Below are 19,995 nucleotides of genomic sequence, written 5' to 3' on the forward strand. Positions count from 1 at the left end.
AATTTTTGAGGAGGGAAGTGATATAGTTTCAAACCTATGCTTCAGAATTATCCCTTTGTTAGGTACATGGGGGGAAGCAGATTGGAGAAGAGAGTAGCTTCAGAAAGGGAGATGAATTTGGAGGGTATTATAATAATCCAGGAGAGAAGTAATAGGGGACCTGAGCCAGAGTGGTATCTATATGGGTAGAGAGAAAATGAATTTGAGAGGTGGTATAGGGGTAAGCATGGACAAGACTTGGCAACTGCATGTGTGGGTAAGGAAGGGAAATAAAAAGTCAATGGCTCGGGGGTTGGGAACTTGGGAGATAGGAAGGATGGTTGTGTCTTCACCAGAAATGGGAAGTTAAGAAGAGGGGAATGACGGGGGTGGAGTGGGGTAGAAAATGAATCCTGTTCAACACATGTTGGGTTTGAGATGCTTTTAAGGCATTGAGGTAGAAATATCTAACAGGCAGTTAGGGATGTGGGAGTGGCACTCAGGAGAGGGTCTAGGGCTGGATTTTTAAATGAATTCATAGTGGGTAGTGAAGTCAGAGACAGCATAGAGAAGAGTGCTGAAGGCAGGGTCTTGGGATACACTTACAGTTTCAAGGGTGGGAGGAGAAGGATGTGAATGACAGTCCAGCAAAGGAGACTGAGAAGGAACAGTTGGATAGGCAGCAGAATCGAGACAGGTCATGAAACTTCATAAGGGAAAGATTATCCAGGAGGAAAGAATGGCAAAATATATATACACATATACATATACATATATTAAACATTACCGCAGAACAGTCAAGAAGGATGAAGACCTAGAAAAGGCCATTAGATTTAGCAACTAAGAGGCCATTGGAACTTTGGAGCATTTTTACACTACAGTTGTATAGTGTTCCAGGTTCCCTACAGATGAACTCTTCAGGACCCAGGTAGCACAGCCCTTTTCTTTAGGAATACAGCACCTAACATCTAAGGGGTACTCAATTAATAGTTGTGGAGTGAATAAAGCACCCTCTCTTTTCTAAAAGGGGTTACACTGGTTTATATATGGAGGAGGAAGTGGGGATGGGATAGTGACTGACTTGTATAGTTCTTGAATTCTAGAAGTCTTCTGGCACAATGACAGTTTTGCCTGTTTTTATCATTAGGCTCATCTGGTCAGACATGCTCATGCCAGGGCCTAGGTACCTCCAGGGCTCTAGGAATCAATACCCAAAATTCATATCAACCCCAGTTCTAGGCCAGGGCCTACAGTCTAAGCCCAGTCCTGGGGACTTCCATCCCTGGTTACCAAAAGAGGAGCCAGAGTGAAGGGGTATAGATGATGAGGGTCCAGCCTCTACCCTAGGAAGAGGTGTGATCATTCTAGTGTACTTCCTTCCCCTTTCCCTGGTCAGGGTCTCAGAGGTGAAGCAGAGTGGGGTCAGAGCAACACCAACCCTCTCTCCTGGACCCTATCTTATTGAGTACTAATGGGTTATCTCAGGCTCTTAGCCAACCCCCTCCTGGATGCTTCCCAGGCATGTATCCAAGAGTCTCTGGTCTTTCCCATTTCTGTCCTCACCATTGGCTCTAGGGCCAGGTTCAATTCCAGCTCCAGCTGGGAAAGAGATTCGGGGATGAGGAGGATTCCTATAATTTGGGAATACTTTCCAGGTCACACCTTCCTTCAAAAAAAAATCTGTGGAATGCATGCCCCAGTTTTATTTTTGTTCTTGCTTAGTCTATCATTAAAGAAAACTGGAGCTAGGGTGGGGCTGAGTGGGGAAGGAGTGGGCAGAGTCAAAAGCTAGGAAGAGCTGGTCTGGTCTCAGGAAGGCCACAGTATGGGAATCAGGAAGAACCCACCTTTCAGAAGGGGTTGGAAGACTCCATTTAAGTTACCTAGAGAGGGAACATCTGGAGAGAATCTCATCCAGCTAATCCGAACCAAGCTGCAAAACACACACACACACACACAATCACAACATCTCTCTCCATTCTTGATTTAGATGCTTTGGGGAAACACCTCCTGCCAGGACATGGGACCCAAATCTACAGTCCAGGGCATAGGGTGAGGAGGCAAGATACAAAACAGTTATAAGGAATTCCCCTTAAAAGATTCAGGTTCAATAACTCCCTAAGAACCCAAACCTCCCCCATCACCCCTGGGAGGCCCTCTTGGGTTGGGAGAGTCATCTGGTCAGCATGTGTCTGAAGCTCCAGGCTAATTGCATCTCATGATGGGATGATGTGCACAAATGCCTATTTGCATGTATGCATGCGGTCTTAGGTATTTAAATATGAGAGCTTGTTCAACATTCAAAGGACATTTATTAAGCACCTCCTATGTACAAAGCATTGGCTTGGGTGCTGGAGATCAGATCACAGGATTTAGAGCCAGAAGAAACCTTAGAGATCAATTATACATAGCACATGTGTGTTTACATATGCACACTCACTGACGGTATGTGTTTGTATCTCCCTTTGTGTTTGTGCATATTTACCATATTCATTCAACACAGATTTGTTGAGCATCTTTTTTATGTATATGCAAGGCTAGGAACTGAGTGAGAGTACAAAGGTGAATATATTATACATCGAGGTTTCCTTGCCTGACCTTTAAGAGCTCACAATCTAGTAAGAAAGGTTAAAACATTTACACAAGTAATGAGACCTATACAGACAATAGCAGAAATGACATGGACACAAATAAGTTATGAAACACAACTTGTGGAAGTAGGATAGAAGACAATGGTTGCTGGTGCAATCAGAGGCTTCATGGGGGAGGGATCAGCTACAGAAAGGAAAGGAACTGGATAGGAAAAGATATGCAGGTGTATGTTGATGAGGAGGGGAGCGTGTAAGATCAAAGGAGTGAAGACAGTTTGTGCACTTTGGGGGATCAAGACACTTTGACTAAAGTGGAGGCAGACCAGCCCTAGCCCTCTCCCTCCACCCCAAGTGGAGCATTTTAAAGGGCCCAGAATGGAGCCAGGGGTTCCTGGCCTTGCCCATTTCTGTCTTCACCACCAGCTCCAGAGCTAGGTTATCTCCCAAATTCCTGTAAGGGTCATGGTTCTGTGCCTATGTGCCACCTTTATCTTCAAGTCTGTGTCTCCTGGGATTTAGGCCACTCCAGCAAGGGACCCAGAAGGCCTCAGACCATTTTGTTCCCTGTTTCTGTTGAAGACCATTGTTCCTCCAGGACACCTCTTTATGGGCTGGTGGATAGGAAAGGGATCGGTCACTTAAAGGACTTCTCCCTTAACCTCCACCCCCAAGGGGCTGGTTACTGATGTCTCCAACTCAAGGAAATCAGGGGGAAGATGTCCTACACCCTTCCCAGCCTTCCACTGCCCATATCATTTGGGAAGGGAAAAGGAGAGGGAATCGTCATTGCTCAAGAAAGCTAAGATAACTGGTCCAAGAACCATTTGTGGGACACTATTTTAGGGAAGCCATGGTGAAGGCATTGAAGGTGGGCACAGGGTCTAGTAATAGTCATCCCCCTCTTCACTGTCAGCCTCCTCTTCAGGGGTTGGGCTCCAAGAATTAAGCAGGGGGATAGTTGTGTTGTTCAGTTGGTCTGCAAAAACAAAGAATCAAAGGAAAGTTCATTGTGCACCAGTAAGGGAAAAAAGGAAGTGTTTTTGTTTTTGCTTTTGTTTTTGTTTTTTTCCCCCCACAAATGCACCAGTCTAGGTACCTAAATATATTCACAGAAATAGGCACACTTGGTGTCATTTACTGCCCCTCTCCACCCTCAGGCCCATTCCATTATCAGCTCCAAGAAAATCCTATAACTTGTCCTCTATGGCATCTAAAACAGCACATTTGGAACCAATAATGGGGGATAGGGTAGATAAGGAGGGGCAAGAAGAGGAGTGTTCCCCTTACCCAAGGTGAGCACTGTGAGGCTAGCGGGGGCTGTGGTCTGGCCCAAGGCATTTCGGGCAAAGCATCGATAAGTGCCCTCATCACTCACTCGAACAGCCTGAATCTGCAACCAGCCAGTCACCTCGAATCTTTGTGGGCCTCCCCTAAACTGGAGTAAGATATGAAGTTGGTAGAGTGTGTCCCTGCTCTCCCACCCCCAGAAATCCCTCTGCAGAGTCTGGGAGGCTCTCTCCATCCTTAAAGATGGTCTGTTATGGAAATGAGGTCTGTTCCTTTTCCTTGCCCCACCCCCATTTCCTTCTTAGAGATGAGGTCTGTCCCTCCCTCCTATAAAAATGGAATCTGTTCTTTTGCCCCTTACCACAGGGATGGGATCTGTTCCTCACCCCTCTCTGCACAGAGATGGAGTCTTCTGTCCCATACACATTTCCATGAAGTCTGTTTCCTATCTCCCTTGCACAGACCTGAGATCTATCCTTGCCTCCCTTTCTAAAGAAATGAGATTTGTTCTTTCCTCACATACCACATCAAGGCTCCCACCTGCACAGAGATATGGGGATCATCTCCAGGTAGCAGTGTTTCTGTCCCATCCTTTCTCCACTCAATGGACGCCATTGGATAGGCGAACACCTCACAGCCGAATATCACATCCTGCCCAGTGACATTCCACACGTCCCGAGGTGGGGACAGGATTTGGGGTTCTACAGGGGAGAATAAGGTCATGGGAATGCTTTAGGACCCTGTCTTCCTGATCCCCAACATACCATTTACAAACACACACACACACACACACACACACACATATACACGCACCCCTGATGGCTCTAGGATTCATTCTCCTGTCTCAGTGTGTCAGAGTCCATCCTGGTTGCCCACCTCCCTGTTACTTCTCCCTTCCACCCCTATTCACACCTGGCTGGGTTCCCACAGAGTTGCTCAAAGCCCCTCCCCTTCCCCCTCCCCCTCCAGGTTTCTATGTGGCAAGGGGAAAACTTGACACCAGTGAGGCCCTGGGACAGGAAGCCAGAAGGGGAAAAGGAGGGGGCCCCGGACCCCTGGGGTTTGTTTGCCAGTAGACTTACAACCAAGTCTAACACTGAGCCCAGCCCCCCTCGGGAAGAAAAAGTCACTGAATCCTCCAAAGCAAACCTAGAGCCGGAATGGGGTTTGGGGAGGAGAGAGTAGAGAGAGAAGCCTGAGGAGCATCCACATACACCTTTTGCCAAACCCCTGGGTATGGGGGAAGCACAGAGCTCAGAACACAATCTGGGAGCTAATTCTTTGCTGTCTGAGTCTTCCCTTCTACTCCTGTTTTTCAGGCTTTATGTCTCAAGGCTTGCCGCACCCCTACCCCCTCCCTTATCCATTGGCTCCCAGGATACTAGGAACAATGGAGCTAAGTTGACTCTGGTTACACTGGGCCCTCACTTTCCCCTCCTCCCCCCATCCTCTGTCTTTGAGATCATTTGAGGACACAGCTTGTTTGTATGTCTGTCACTCCCAGAATATTCTTGCATAATTGGGCATGGATCTTTCACTCACCTAATATATAGTAATATGGACAGGCACCTGGCACCATCAACCTAAAACCAAAGACTGGGGGCGGGGGTGAGGAGTGGGGGCCAAGGTAAGCACCAGAGAGGACATGCTGGTGGTGGGGGAAAATTAATGGTGTCAAATTCATTAATCTCTCTCGAAGGTGCCAAGGAGGGAAGAGGGGTCAGGGTCCATGTAGAGAAGTAGACCTTAGGTTCTCCATGCCCGGATAAAGGTTCCCATCTGGAACATGGGGAGGGGACTCAGATGCTGAAATAAGGAGGGTATTATTCCAGGGTAGGGAGTTAATGGGGTGGAGTGGTTTCCAGGTACAGAGTGGGGGGTCGGGGTGGAGAGGAGGTTCCATGTTACAGAATTGAGAGTGGTTCCCCATTCTGGATTTGAGATGGGGTTTTGTGTTCTTTATAAAATTAGAGCACAGGACTGGAATCAAGGGGGGGGTGGGGAAGCCCGGTAGGACAGGGACCGTACCCGCCTCACAGGGTCCAGGGTGCATTACACTGAGGTTGGCCTGTGGCCAGGCCCGAGCAGCCTCCTGGAAACTGCATATCTGCGCGTAGGTGCGCCCATCGGAACCACAGAGAGGGCTTGTAGAGAGGCAGAGGCACTGGGGCTCAGGCACCTCTCCGCGCTGCAGGTCCCCGCCTGCATCCAGCCGACACTCCAGGTGCTCTCCGCAGCGCCCGTAGAAGTGACTGTCTGGGTCTAGGTCACAGAGTTGGCCCTCCAGGTTCGCACACTCCCAGCAGCAGTCGCACGCGTCCAGGACACGCCCTGCCAAGCAGCCCCGCGGTGTAGGGCACTCCTCCGGGTGGCAGGGCCCGCAGCCCTCTCCCTCGTCTAGTAGCCGCTGCCAACCTCGCCGCAGGTAGTCAGGGCCTGGGGGTGGACGGGAGCTGGAGGGGGGCAGAGGCTGCAGGAGCAAGAGGACTGCCAAAGCCGGGGCCAGGACCACTGGCTGCCGAGACATCGTCAGAGGTCACTGGAGTCTGTCACTCAGACCCCTGTGTCTCAGACATTACCCTTTTGGACACTGTGGGAGAGAGAAGAGGGGTCGGGGAAGTCAGGGGCCAAACAAAAAAGGGCTAGATTCCCCTAGTTCCGTCTTCCCTGGCCCTCCTCTTTTCCTACAAACCGAAACCCTATCCTTCCTCTGCCTCCATTCCCCTAATCTGCCCTATCCCGTTCATCTCTCCAAACCTGTTCTTGTCCCATCCACATCCTCCAAACACTATCCTTTTCTGATAGTAATCCACAACTTCTGCTTCCAAACTTTGGTTTTTCTCCTGTCCCCCTGCCCCTCTTTTCCCTATCCCTTTCAACGATCTCATCTCCTCAAGATGTTTTTCCCATTCTCTCAGCCCTCACAAATGACCGCTGAGTTAGGCCTCAATGTCCCCTTACCTGCAGTACGGACTCTCTCCCAGCACACCTCGCTCCTAGGGCCTTGGAGGGCAGTGCCCTAACTCGAAGTTTCTGCTAAACCACTGGCACAGGAGAAGTCGCTGGCCTCCTTCGAGGTCACACAAATCACGGATCTTCGGGAAGGAGTACGGGAATGTGCTCATCCGCTTAAAAAGAGAGGAAACTGCTTTGCTTCCCTGGCTCTTGCCCTTGGTGGGGGGGAGGGGGCGGACGGGGGGAATAGTTCCCTGTCACTGCCACGACTAGGACTGGGCCAGATTTGTGGGGGACAGAGTGGGAGAGAGCTATAAATGATGGAGTTGCAATTGTGGGCCACAACTAACTCCGCCCCGCCTCCCGGTTCTCTTAGGCTCCCTCCCCCCAGCTACTCACCTTGTTTTTGGTCCCCAGAGAACAGCTGCAGCTCTAGGCAGGGAACCAGGGAATTAACGACTGAGGTTGTTGGGATGCTCGAACCGTCTGAACAAACAGCTCTGTCTGTTAGGCCCCCAGACCCAACTCGGTTCCCGGCCCCAGGCTCTCTGAAGAAACCCCGAGGACAGCAATTGTGAGAGCAGCTTCTCCGCCCCCTCTCTCCGCCCTCGCGACGTCGCCCCCTCTCCGCGCCCAACCTCCCCCTCCCCCCCACACTAAGGCCTCCTGTTCGCAGCAGCCCAGACCCAGCTGGTCACCCCCACCTCCCTCCCCTAGCCTTAAACGGCCCAAGGTTACAGTGAGTGAGCCAAGGCGTTGTAACCCGACACCCTATGGCCTGGAGAGAGGGATGGGAGTCGGGGAGCGAAGCCAAGAGCTGGACATTGTTTTCCGGGGATGGGGGAGGGAGCTGGGGGTGTGTGTGTGCTGAGAGACTGCGGAACTGAGAGACAAGATAACACTAATGGGTTGGAAGACGCGAGACTGGGAAAATGACAGAATGGTAGGACTGGGGAGACTGGAGGCTCTATGTTGACTTATTGGACGGGGAAACCAAAATATTCGGGCTGAGGATCTGGAAGAATGGAAGACGGAGCTAGGAGGCTGGGAGACAGGAGGTCTTTAAGATTGAGCCGTTGGGATATTGGAAGGCTGGGAGAAAAAGAAGACTTATCCTGAAGGGTTGGGGCAGAGAGGTACCGGGGAAAACTGGGAGACTGGGCGTCGGGGAAGACTGAGGGGTTGGAATACTGGAGAAAGGAGAAGGATGGGATGGATGAGACCAACACTGGGGGCCTAAGAAGTTTCCAATGGAAGTTAGGGGATTAGGGAAGCCTGAGAGAACTCATTGTTGAAGGGCTCCTGCCTCCTGACCACAGGCTGAGTCATATTCCCCACAACAGCAGTGGGACAGGGGCCCAGGTGCTACTGCCCTAATTTGTTACTTTTCCAGTCTCTGCTACAGACTATGAGTTCCCTGAGGATCGAGTCTGCGTCTTCTGTGCCTCTCCCATAGCTTGGACTAACTCAGGACTGAGCAGACAGTGAGTAATATTCTTAAACGTTCATCCCCATTTCCTTCTTCTCTTCCCTACCCAAGGGAAAGAGCCAGAAATTGGTAAATCCAGAACCCACATCAGTCTCTAACGCATCTGGGCCGCTTCTCCCAACCCCTCCCTTTCTCTTCTTCCTCTTCACATCCGGCCAGGCTGCCTGGCAGGTGCGGTGGCCCCAGCAATCTCTGCCTCAAGGGGATTAAAATCGAGTCGGTCTAAACCAGGGCGGGGGCGGGAAGGACGGGCTGGCCCCTAGTTGTACGTCACTTTAGCTCCTGATTACAGACTGCTGGGCTGGTGAGGGTGGGGACCCTGTCACAACCACAGCCAGCGCCACCGTGGCGCCGGGGGCTGGGGCTGGCGACTGTATGAAGAAAACTGGAAACACATGAAAGTGGGGACCAGAGGGGATGATGTATTCAGCTAAATAGGAGCCACGACCCCGGAATTTTAATTCATCTGGAGTTAGAGTACCAGAGCTGTTTAGTCCCGCTTGGGTCCCGCCTCTGGTAGAAGAGGAGGGGGGGTGGAGAGAGGAAGAGGGAAAATGAGAATGTGAGGTGGAACAGAGAAGGTCTCTCTGAGGGTGGAAGGAAGATGTTGGCCTTGTTGCTGGAATATCCAGCCTTCGGGAACATACACGGCATTGGAGTGGTCTCTCACACAAAGGTTCTCTTCTACAATGCATGCTAAGTACTCTTCGAAGATACAGAGCATTAAGAATCATCAGTGGATAGAGCACCGGCCCTGAAGTCAGGAGGACCTGAGTTCAAATCCGGCCTCAGACCAAACACTTGTCACTTACTAGCTGTGTGACCCTGGGCAAGTCACTTAACCCCAATTGCCTAAAAACAACAACAACAACAACAACAACAACAAAAAAGAAGAATCATCGAACTGCGATGCAATGAGGTTCGAATTATATTGGGGACTCTGAGCTTCAGTTTATTCATCTGCAGAGGTCACTGCTATCCGTCCCACGTTTAACTCACTTAGGTTTGAAATCTCAAACCATCCTCAATGCGTCACTCTTCCTAACCCCAACATCCAATCACGTGTGAAGTCTCCAATGATTCTATTTCTACAAGAGCTCTTGCATTCAACTTTTCTCCACTTAAGGCACCACCCTAGTCCAATTCCTTATTACCTCTTACCTGAACGCTTGCAAATAGTCTCAGAATTGACCTCCCAAGCATCCAGTTTCTCCCCTCTCCAACCCATCCTCTACAGCAGTCAAATATTTTTTTATTTTTTAAATATCTTATTTTCCCCAATTACATGTAAAGACAATTTTTAACATCCTTTAAAAAAAATGAGTACCAAATTTTTTCTCCCTCACCTCTTCCTTCGCTTGAGACGGTAAGCATAAATCATTATTCCTAGAGTACAGGACTGAGCATGTCATTCCAGCTCAAGAAACTTCACTAACTCCCTGTTGCCCCAAGATAACATATAAATGTCACTGTCTGACACAAGCCCTTCGAAATCAGATTCCAATCTACCTTTCTAGATTGATTTCACAATCATGCTACATTGCTCTGGCCAAATTGACCTAAAATTCTTACGTTCCCCCTAAATTACGTTTTTTGACTCTTTGCCTCATGCCTAGGTGTACTACTCTCTTTTCACCTCTTTAGAAGATGACCTATTAGGATCCCTATCTTCTTTCGAAACACAGTTCAGGGGCTCCTTTCTATAGAAGGCCTTTCCTGACCCTCTCTCCTGGTGGCTTGTGTTTTTCTCCATCACCACCCCCTAAAATTAGTTTGCATTTGCTCTGTAGCTATTCTATAGGGAGAGGCAGCATGGAGAAGTGGATAAATAGTGCTGGCGAGTCAGGAATATTTTGATCGGAGTCCTCCTTCTGACAACATCCGGCCTGTGAGAAACTGGGAGAGTACGTCACTTAACCTCTCAGCGCCCTAAGCATTTAAAAACTACGAATTGCAGACCAGCTTCTAACCTGCATTGGCCGAGTTTTCTCGCTGGAAGTTCTCTAAACCAGTGAAATCACAGTTGAGTGATCGGTGTACATGCCTCACTCACTCCCTCCCCATTCCATTGCAGTCCTCCAGCCAGATGAAACCTACTTGAAAATAGGGTCTGTCTCCTTTTTGTCTCTCTATAACCCCGCACCTAGCACAATGCCTGCACTTGGTAGACGGTTGCTTAATATTAATGCTCGCTGAGTTGAAGCGAATTGAATTGAACTGCCTCGCGGGGCGGTTTTGTGAGGAAAGCTCTTAGCTAACCCTAAAGCTCCATAGAAATATGAGTTATTTGTATAGTTCCCTAGGCTGACTGGCTTCTCTGGTGGCAGGGCATATAGAAATTCCAGATGTGGAGAGGGGCGGAGTGGTGCTGGTGCTCTGCGAAGGAATGGGTGGGACTAGGAAATGAGAGGCGGCGTTGAAAGGGGAGTGATGATCTCGCGAAATAGCTCCCTAGTAGGAACTCCAAGGGGGCAGGACTGAGGAAGCCCGCGAGTTTTGAAAAGGTAAATGTGCGGAGTGTCCAGAATCCGCAGGGAGAATGGCCTTGACTGATGTACCACAGCAGGCTGCTGGTGTCCGCGGAAGGACTGTGGGGGGAGCAGAGTGGCTTAAGGACCCCGTAGCCTTAGCCTGCGATGACTGAGTCCAAAAACCAAGGATCAGGAGTTGTCAAGGAGATGAAGCGGAGGAAAAGCCTGATTTTCATTGTCTGTGTTGAGAGGGAGGGTTGCCTAGGGAACGGACCGAAGGTGGGGCGGGGATGTTACCTAGGAGACAGAGGCTGAGTCCACTTGTAAGCCAATCCAGCCCTTAGGACCTCTGGAGTGAGGCTAGATATACAGTTTAAAGACAAACAAACAAACAAACAAACAAACAGAAAAACAAAACAAAACAAAGCCAAACCTGTTCCTTTTCGCCAACACCGCCCTGGTCTGAGGATGCAAAAGGCTCTAGTATTGAAGCAGATTCACTGATCCCTTTTCGGACCTCTGGTTGTCGAGGAGGGCCTCGAACATAGTGGCGCTACGTTGTTAGTTTTGTTGTAAGTTGTTAGTTTGGTTTGATTTTGATGGTTCTGAGAAAAAGGAACACCTAAACATTGGCAATAGAACAAGGAACCTTTGAGATTTAGGTTCAAATCCATGCTCTGTCATTTGCTAGGTGTGGGACCTTAGACAAGTCATTTCATTTTTTTGGGCCTCAGTTTCCACAACTGTAAAACCAAGGGCTTAGAAGTGGTATGCTATCGTGACTAATGGAAAAATGTGCTTAATGTGAATGTATAAGTAGAGCCTATATCAGATTGCATGTCATTTTGGGGGTGAGAGGAGAGGGAGGGGGAGAAAATTTAAAACAGAATCTTATGGAAGTGAATGTTGAAAACTAAAAATAAATAAATTATTTTAAAAAAGAAGTGGTATGGTCTAGGTTTTCGAATGTCTGTGACGAATAAGGTTTACTAGTCAGTGGTCAGTAAACACTATTAAGTATCTACTAGGTGTCAGGCACTGTGGTAAGCACAAGTTTCCATTTCATCCCCTATTTTGGCAGTGATAGGACCCTAAAATGAACTCTAAATGTATAAGGGCAGATTTGGTAAAGCTAGACTTTTTCTTTCTGTAATATAACCACCAAACCACACACACACACACACATACACACACTCCAACTCAGACATGAAGTTTAAGGCTCTCAAAGAGTGGCTGACTGCTACCCTCAGTGTTTTAGGGGTAAGTCTAAGGGGCTAGGTTTCTAGACTACTATAAGTCCCCATCTGTGTGTTTCCCACTAATAATCAACCAGTCAGATTTAGTTAGCTCTTTAGACAAAGTATTTATTTACTAAGAAGGTATGGCAAGAACACTTGGTACAAAATGTTTCGCATACTCACAAATCCTGGGGCACACTATTCTACAAATACACACAGCATTTGTGGGGAAATTGGGCTTAAAATTAAAGTGCAATGGTAATTAAGTAGAGAATACATGTGAAAAAGGAGAAACACAACTCCTTCATTGGAAACACTTTTCTCCTTGGAGTTTTCATGAAATTCCCTTTACATGTAGCTCTCTTTTAGGCAGGCTGCTCAGCTGAGCTCCCAAGATCTATGCCTCTTTAGAATTCATAGCCAGCATTCTTCTCTACTCTAAGGAGTCATGCAGTTTTATGAGACCTCTGGATCTCTCAAATTCACCAGGTTGCCTCGACACTTCCATCTTATCATTGCTGCTGGGTCATCTTGGAAGAAAATGTAAAAGAGACAGATGGCCATGTGCTCATAGCCACCATGCTATATGACTGCCTATCCCCTCATCTGGTTCTTGGAGGCAAATTGAAAGAGATTGCTAAGGGGACAGTTTGTCTCCTACTCAATTATGGCTCAACAACCAATCCTTGAGTCATGAAGTCTTTAAACTTCAAAGCCAATTACAAGACTTTGTCAACATGACAAAACAGAAAAATGATAAATGTTGGAGAAGATGTGGGAAAACTGGAACACTAATGCTTTGTTTGTGGAGTTGTGAACTGATCCATCCATTCTGGAGAGCAATTTGGAACTATGCCCAAAGGGCTATAAAACTGTGCATACCCTTTGACCCAGCAATACCACTTCTAGGTCTGTATCCCAAGGAGATGGTACAAATGGAAGAAGGACCCACATATACAAAAATATTTGTAGCAGCTCTTTTTGTGGTGTCCAAGAATTGGAAAGTAAGAGGATACCCATTAACTGTGGAGTGGCTGAACAAGTTGTGGTATATAAATGTAATGGAATACTATTGTGCTATAAGAAATGATGAGCAGGTGGACTTCAGAAAAACCTGGAAAGACTTACATGAACTGATGCTGAGTGAAGTGAGTGGAACCAAGAGAACACTGTACACAGTAACAACAATATTATAAAGATGACCGACTTTGTTAGACTTAGCTCTTCTGAGTAATGCAATGATCTAAGACAATTCCAAAAGAGTCATGATGGAAAATGCTATCCACATGCAGAGAAATAACTATGGAGTCTGAATGAAGATCGAAGTTTCTCTTTTTTTTGTTGCTTTTTTTTGTTGTTGGGTTTTTTTCTTTCTCATGGTTTATCCCTTTCTTCTTCTTCTTCTTCTTCTTCTTCTTCTTCTTCTTCTGGTTAGGCAGTGGGGTTAAGTGACTTGCCCAGGGTCACACAGCTAGTGCATATCTTTTTTTTGTGTCCCTTTTCTTCTAATTCTTCTTTCACAACATGACAAATGTGGAAATATATTTAATATGATCATATATGTATAGCCTATATCAGATTGCATGCCGTCTTGGAGAGGGGAAAGTGGGGGGCAGATTTAGAACTCAAAACCTCATAAAAGCAAATGTTGAAAACTAAAAATAAATAAATAAATAATTTTTTTTAAAAAAGAAGACTTTGTTGTCACACTGTACTTACCAGTCCTTCAGGCCTTTATGACTGGAAATACACTCCTCTAAACTTCAAGCTAGTCTTTTGGACTTGAAACCAGGCAGGGAATATTTGTACATGCTTCCAGCTCTAGTCCCCTCAGGCTAAAACATCCTTATTATATTGCTTTAAACTCTTGAATTCAAATAACAGAATCACACCAAAAAGAAAGAAAGAAAAGAAAAGCCTACACAGTTATTCAGATGAAAATTCCCTTGAAATTGCCAGTGTTTTTATACTGATAACACTCAGGGGTATGCTGGAGCCAACTTGTATCAGCTCCCAGCAGTTCAATATAAAAATGTTCAGTGTAAGCATTTACACATCTGAAAGCAGCAAACACTACAAAGTAGGGCATGATTTATTGTTCAATTGGTTGTCTAACTTAAAAAAGGAATAAAGAAGATGTTAATTATACGGATTAAATATTAACATGTATTGTGATTTTTGGAGAGTTGGTTGTTAAATATTTGCCAGCACACCCCTGAAAACACTCAACCGTGGATTATTCCTACTATCTAGATCTTCCATTGGATACTCCTTAAATGCCAAATGATGCTAGAAAAAATTACAAAATCATTCTGACTAGATCTACATTTGTGCTATTTAATATCAAATGGGTCCTCAGGGGTATACACAAATAGCTTAATTAATTTTTTCTGTAATAATTGTTCCACACCTCTCAATCTGCCAGCTCCCTCTTCATCATTCTCAGAAGGTGATCTTTACTGAAAAGTTTGAAGCCATACAATTTTGGAACCGCCTCCCCCTTTCCTCACACCTCTCAGTCACAGGAAGAGTTGGCTCTATTTGCCAAAACTAATTCTTCTACTTAAACTCATGATCTCATCTTATCTCTTATCTCCTTTGTGACTTTATTCCATGAATCTTACTCTTCTGGAAGTCATCTTCAATTTCTCCTGGCTCTTCCAATCTGCAAATACACTCAGGTCTGCCATATCCTAAACAAATCAAACATTTTGACTCTGTTACACCCCCAAGCTCTTGGCTTCTTTCTCTCCTCCCCTTTAATTGTGGCTCTGGTCAGGCCACATCTAGAACACTGTATTCAGTTTGGGGTATCACATTTTAGGAGGGATGCCAGCAAACTAGAGAGCACCTAGAGAAGGGTGAGCTGGAGGGTGATTAGAACCTGTGCCATATGAGGATCAAAAGGGAATATGGAGTCCAAGATTGACCAATCTACAATTAAAAAAACTGAGGCAGAGCTGCAAGTCAATGGCACTTTATTTAAGAGTCTGTGGCCCCCTCTAAAGAAGTGGACCTCAGATCTTCCTCATGATCTCAGATGCCCCTTTGTCCCCAGGGCCTTACTTTCATAGTACTTGGTACCCAGATATACAGAAGAGGCAAAGTAAAATATAAAGTCTTATTGGCTGATAGACCTTTCTCCTGACCTTCCAAGAGGGCCAGAAATGATGCATCAGCATGGGTGGTCACAGGATGGGAAGGCAAGGGTCATCTTCAATGACTAAGTAGTCAACTATTGGCACCTCCTCACATTAGGCAAGAGGTGGTGATCCCACTCTCTGTTTGCCTCTGGTACTGTTCTCATCATTTCCCTCCAGCCTCTATAGCCACTTGTCTATATTTTTTGCTTTCTTCTCATTATCTATCTGCCCCTTAAAAGCGATGGTTCCCTAAGGTTCTCTCCCATACTTCCTCTTGTCCCTTTACCTTTCCTCCCTTTGTGAGTTTGGTCAAGCCTCCGGCTTCAAGGATCTCTTTGTAGAGAATTTCCAAATCTATATCTTCACACTCAGTCTCTCTCCAGAATTCCAATTTCATATTTCCAGTTTCCTACTAGATACTTCCACCTGAATGTCCCACTAGAACCTCAAATTCAACATATCTACAACTGACCTTATCGTCTTCTCCATACCAGCCCCTTCTCCTAATTTTCTCTTTCACTCAATGATACCATAATCCTACTAGTCACTCAGGTTCAAAACATTCTAGTTATCTTTCATTCTTATACTTCTTTTGCCACACACACACACACACACACACACACACACAGAGAGCTAATAAGTTCAATTGTTTTTATCCCCACAATATCTCCAGCATTCAGCCCCTTCTCTTCACTTTCATTGTAATCAACCCTATCTAGGCCCTCATTTCTTCTCACATGAACTATTGCAATAGCTTCTTTTACTGCATTTTCTTCATCTGGTCTGTCCTTACCATACCAAGATAATCTTCCTATATTAGAATGTAGGCAATTTTTCTGAGCCACACTACTGCTACTTACACACTGCTTATTTCTAGGTACACTGATTAGGGCTGGAGACTGCTAGGGATGAGGTGGGGAGGGTCTGCCCTGGATTTGTGACCTGGATCTGGGGAGTGGAATACAAAGCTACCAGTTGGCACTTGCCCCCATTGAGGTGCTTGAGTAAGGGTCTGGGACCTTTGCTTGCTGTGGCGCATAGTCTCATCTTTCTCTGAAATGCTCCCCACAAGGTGCTCTTAGCCAGATGCTATCTGCAGACCTCTCAGTCTATCTCTCTATATCAACCCGCACTGGAAAAATATGACACACTGTAACTTTTTCTTAGATTTTTCCATCACAATTCATCAGTCTGATACATTTTCTAAATTTGTTTGGAGGAGTTTGGGTGTAGAGCTCAACTGGACTGCTCTCACCTTCTCTAACATCTTGACTCCATCTCCCCCAGCCCTCCACTTCTTAGAATCCCTTCAAGATTTAGCTTAAATGTTACTTTCTATATGTAACCTTGCCTTTTCCCTCCATATGTTAGTATATCTTCTATAGTCATCCTTATCTTAGTTCCCACTCTGAGGAGTCAGTTCCCTGAGCAAGTCTACATTTCCTCTATTGGAGTTCTAGAGGTACCCCTGAGGGGTTAGGTATCTTTCTCTAATGCTATCAACTCAAGCCCCAATTCCACTGTGTTCTCCCTGATATCAATTACCAGTGATTAGTACACCAATATAATTTAATGAATTAACATCAATTAGCTTTCACAAAGCTTTTTTTTAACAGAAGACATTTAATTTTTTTACAGTATATTGACAGAGAAGCCATAGCAAGAATAGAAATTAGAAACACTTCCTCCCAACATCTAAGAACACATTATTCCTTATAATACCTCAATCTTTAGGGAAAGTGAACTCAGACTTGAATTTCTACAAAGTATTTGTCCCACAAAGTCTACTTCTGAATTCAGCATAGCTGACAGATGAATCAAATGTAGTTCCTTCTTGAACGTCTTTGATGTGAACTGAGTCAAACAGGACCAGATTGCTGAGAACATCAATCTTTAATATCTTAGCTGGCTGCAAAATCAAGCCATAGATTCTGGCTTCCAGACCCTGATGGCTTGCCATTCTAACCTTTCAAAGTTCACATAATTGAAATCATGTCCAATATTTTTTAAACTAAAAGTGGGAAAGAACAAAGACAAAAAGGCAAAGAACAGAGGCCCATGTTCACAAGACACATGTTGGTCCCAAGTGAGGATGGCCAGGCCTTCCCCAACCAGAAAGCAGGAGGCTCACAACACATCTTTTTCTTGAATACAAACAAGCAAGAGAGAGAAAAAGACTGGCTTTGGCTGATTAATACCTTTCAAATGCACCCCCTCGATGCTCAGCAGCCAATCAAAAGTCCATTTCTCCACCATGTGGTTAATTGATTGAAACCAGCTTTAGAATGTCTGCACGTGTTCTGAAGCCCACATGGTGACTGCATTAGTCATGCACTCTGCATACATCCATAAGTCTGGGTTTGACTCCGTTACATTAGTGCTTGTCACCCTCCTCCCCTCCAAGATACTTCAAATTTATTTTGCATTTACTTATCTGTGTTCAGTCTGTCATACACTCACATCCACACCCACACCCACCACCCACCCAGGCCAAGGAATAAGCCCTTTGAGAGTAAGGCCTCATTCTTTCTTTTTATTTCTGCTAATTCAAGTAGTGCCTGGTACATAATAAATAATAAACAATTTTTAAGGTGGATTGAACATGCCTCTAATGTCTAGTCGCATTTAACTGCCTCTCATTTATTCTACTTCTTTCAATGAACCTGTGATCTGATCGATTCGGGTATTCCCTTCAATGGTGCAGATACATCTGTACCTTTTCATGCTGTGAGCTCCTTGTGCATATTCTTCCATAAATCCTCTAAAGTGTTTAACCAACATTCTTAGAGTCTTCCTCTATTTCGATTAACATTGTGAGGGTACCAATACAGCATATACAAGCACATGGGCTTGCTATACTTTCCTCTCACATGACCCGCTAAATTTTCTTTGTTGATATCTTTTGTGCCTTTTTTTTTTTTTTTTTTTGCTTTTTGGTAAGGCAATCAGGGTTAAGTGACTTGCCCAGGGTCACACATTTGGTGCCATTTCTTACATAAAATTCATTTGATAATGTATTGCAACCAATTACACCCACATGCCCTCTGGGTGACCCAACCAATTATACCCACAATTTTGATTATTCACAGATTATAGTATTCCATGATTGCTAGCCATGTAGCATAACTAGAAGAATATTAGCATCAAAAAAGATGAGTTGTTGTTTCAGAGAAATGTTTGGTGTTATTGAAAGTGCTGCATTATTTCTGAAACACAGTACACAATGCTTGCTCCCCCCTATTTCATTCTGGGCTTGGCTCATAATTCATCTGAAGTAGCTGCCCCAGAAGTACATGCTGATGGACCAGCTCTGTGGGCCTCACAATCTGGGCTATCCACATTCTTCATTCACTTGGTTTTTTCTATGTGGCAGGCTGAGCTCTTGGATCCTAGTGAATGTCATTTAGAAGACTGCAGTTTCACAGAGTTCAATGCTTTCAAAACAATGTCATCCACAAACTGAAACAACAGGAGGGTCTCACAGTCTATAGCAGAGGTTTGTAACCTTTTTTTTGGTCATGGACCCCTCTGTCTCTTGGGTGAAACCTATGGGCCTCTTCTCAGAATAATGTTTTTAAATGCATATAACAAAATATATAGGATTATTATACTGAATTAAATTATACTGAAATAAAGATTTCTTTTTTTTCCATTCCCATACATGAAAATCCTGAAACCTATGCATGAGGTAAGTCCCTGCTCTATAGGAAATCCCCCTTCTCTTTATAGATCTTCCACAACAGTGACAAAAAACCTTTTGCAAGCATGTGTCTCTGTTTCCTCCCTTGCTTGATGTTAATAATCAAGGGCCTATGGAACAAAAATTATCTCCCTTATCACATCTTTCAAGTCATTTTGTACGCGCTTAACCTGCACACAGTAGACACCTTGTTGGAGAATCTTAAAGAAAGCATTTTGCTCTACTAAATCAAATGCTTTTTTATACTTAAGAAATAATAATCACAGTGGGATCTTCTATTCTTCCTACCTTTCAAACAATGTAACTGATTATAATGTTGTAGTCTACTGTAGGATATTGTATGCAAAAGCTTCTGTAGTTCCTTCTCAATCTCTTACTGGGGATACCCTTGCTATGTGTGGAGATTTTCTTCATAAAGATAAGAAAGGCATCTAGGTCAGTATTTATTGATTATCTCTCCATCACCTTTTTGGGTAGCAATAAAGTATTTTTTCAAATGACTTGGCATTTTATCTTGAGAACTGGTCCTTCAATACCTTCAAAAATGTGTCACCTCAGGGCAGCTAGGTGGTGCAGTGGATAGAGCACTGGACCTGGAGTCAGAAGGACCTGAGTTCAAATGTGACTTCAGACACTTGACTCTTAGTAGCTGTGTGACCTTGGGTAAGTCACTTAACCCCAATTGCCTCACCAAAAAAAAAAGTCACCTCTTGAAGGAACTTCCTCTATTTATGCTTGATATGGTATAACCACTTCCATCTTCATTTTCTTTCATTCAGTTTCTGCTTCTTTACATAACATTCTTTTGGTGATTTCATCAGCACCCAAGGTTTCAACCATCACTTCTATACAGATATCTCTGATACACATATACGTATATATATACATATATATATGTATCTGTGTGTGTGTGTGTATGTGTATGTATTCAACTCTATCCTTTCCCTGAATTCCAGTACTACATCTAAAACCAAATGACCCATAAGCATCTCAAACTTACCATGCCCCAAATAGGACTCATTTATCTTTTTAACTTGTCTGTTTCTGTTGAGGTTTGCATAGCCCAGGTATGCAACCTCAGGGTCATTCTATACTATTTATTTACTAAGCAGCTAGGTGGTGAAATGAATAGACCACAGGAC

At 45.1% G+C, this 19,995-nt stretch overlaps 1 protein-coding gene across 1 annotated transcript; it reads right to left on the reverse strand.

The window, feature by feature from the left end:
• Positions 1-2,274: 2,274 nt before the first annotated feature.
• Positions 2,275-7,383, reverse strand: KAZALD1 (Kazal type serine peptidase inhibitor domain 1). The gene is made up of 6 exons (XM_027851480.1): positions 7,212-7,383; positions 6,819-6,985; positions 5,886-6,447; positions 4,398-4,558; positions 3,858-4,005; positions 2,275-3,546 (listed from the first exon to the last, which is right to left on the reverse strand). The coding sequence occupies exons 3-6, from the start codon at positions 6,382-6,384 to the stop codon at positions 3,452-3,454; spliced, it is 903 nt and encodes a 300-aa protein (XP_027707281.1). The 5' UTR covers positions 6,385-6,447; positions 6,819-6,985; positions 7,212-7,383; the 3' UTR covers positions 2,275-3,451.
• Between the last annotated feature and the right edge of the window lie 12,612 nt (positions 7,384-19,995).

The sequence above is a fragment of the Vombatus ursinus genome, unplaced genomic scaffold (assembly GCF_900497805.2).
Source record: "Vombatus ursinus unplaced genomic scaffold, bare-nosed wombat genome assembly UNPS02009205.1, whole genome shotgun sequence".
NCBI classification, from domain to species: domain Eukaryota; kingdom Metazoa; phylum Chordata; class Mammalia; order Diprotodontia; family Vombatidae; genus Vombatus; species Vombatus ursinus.

Excerpts from the sequence above, each read along its gene's own strand:
- KAZALD1 (XM_027851480.1), bottom strand. The coding sequence starts at position 6,384 with ATGTCTCGGCAGCCAGTGGTCCTGGCCCCGGCTTTGGCAGTCCTCTTG. Across the intron at positions 4,006-4,397 it reads ATCCCCATATCTCTGTGCAG|TTTAGGGGAGGCCCACAAAG; the intron begins GTGGGAGCCTTG and ends ATCTTACTCCAG. Across the intron at positions 3,547-3,857 it reads CCTCACAGTGCTCACCTTGG|ACCAACTGAACAACACAACT; the intron begins GTAAGGGGAACA and ends TTGTTTTTGCAG.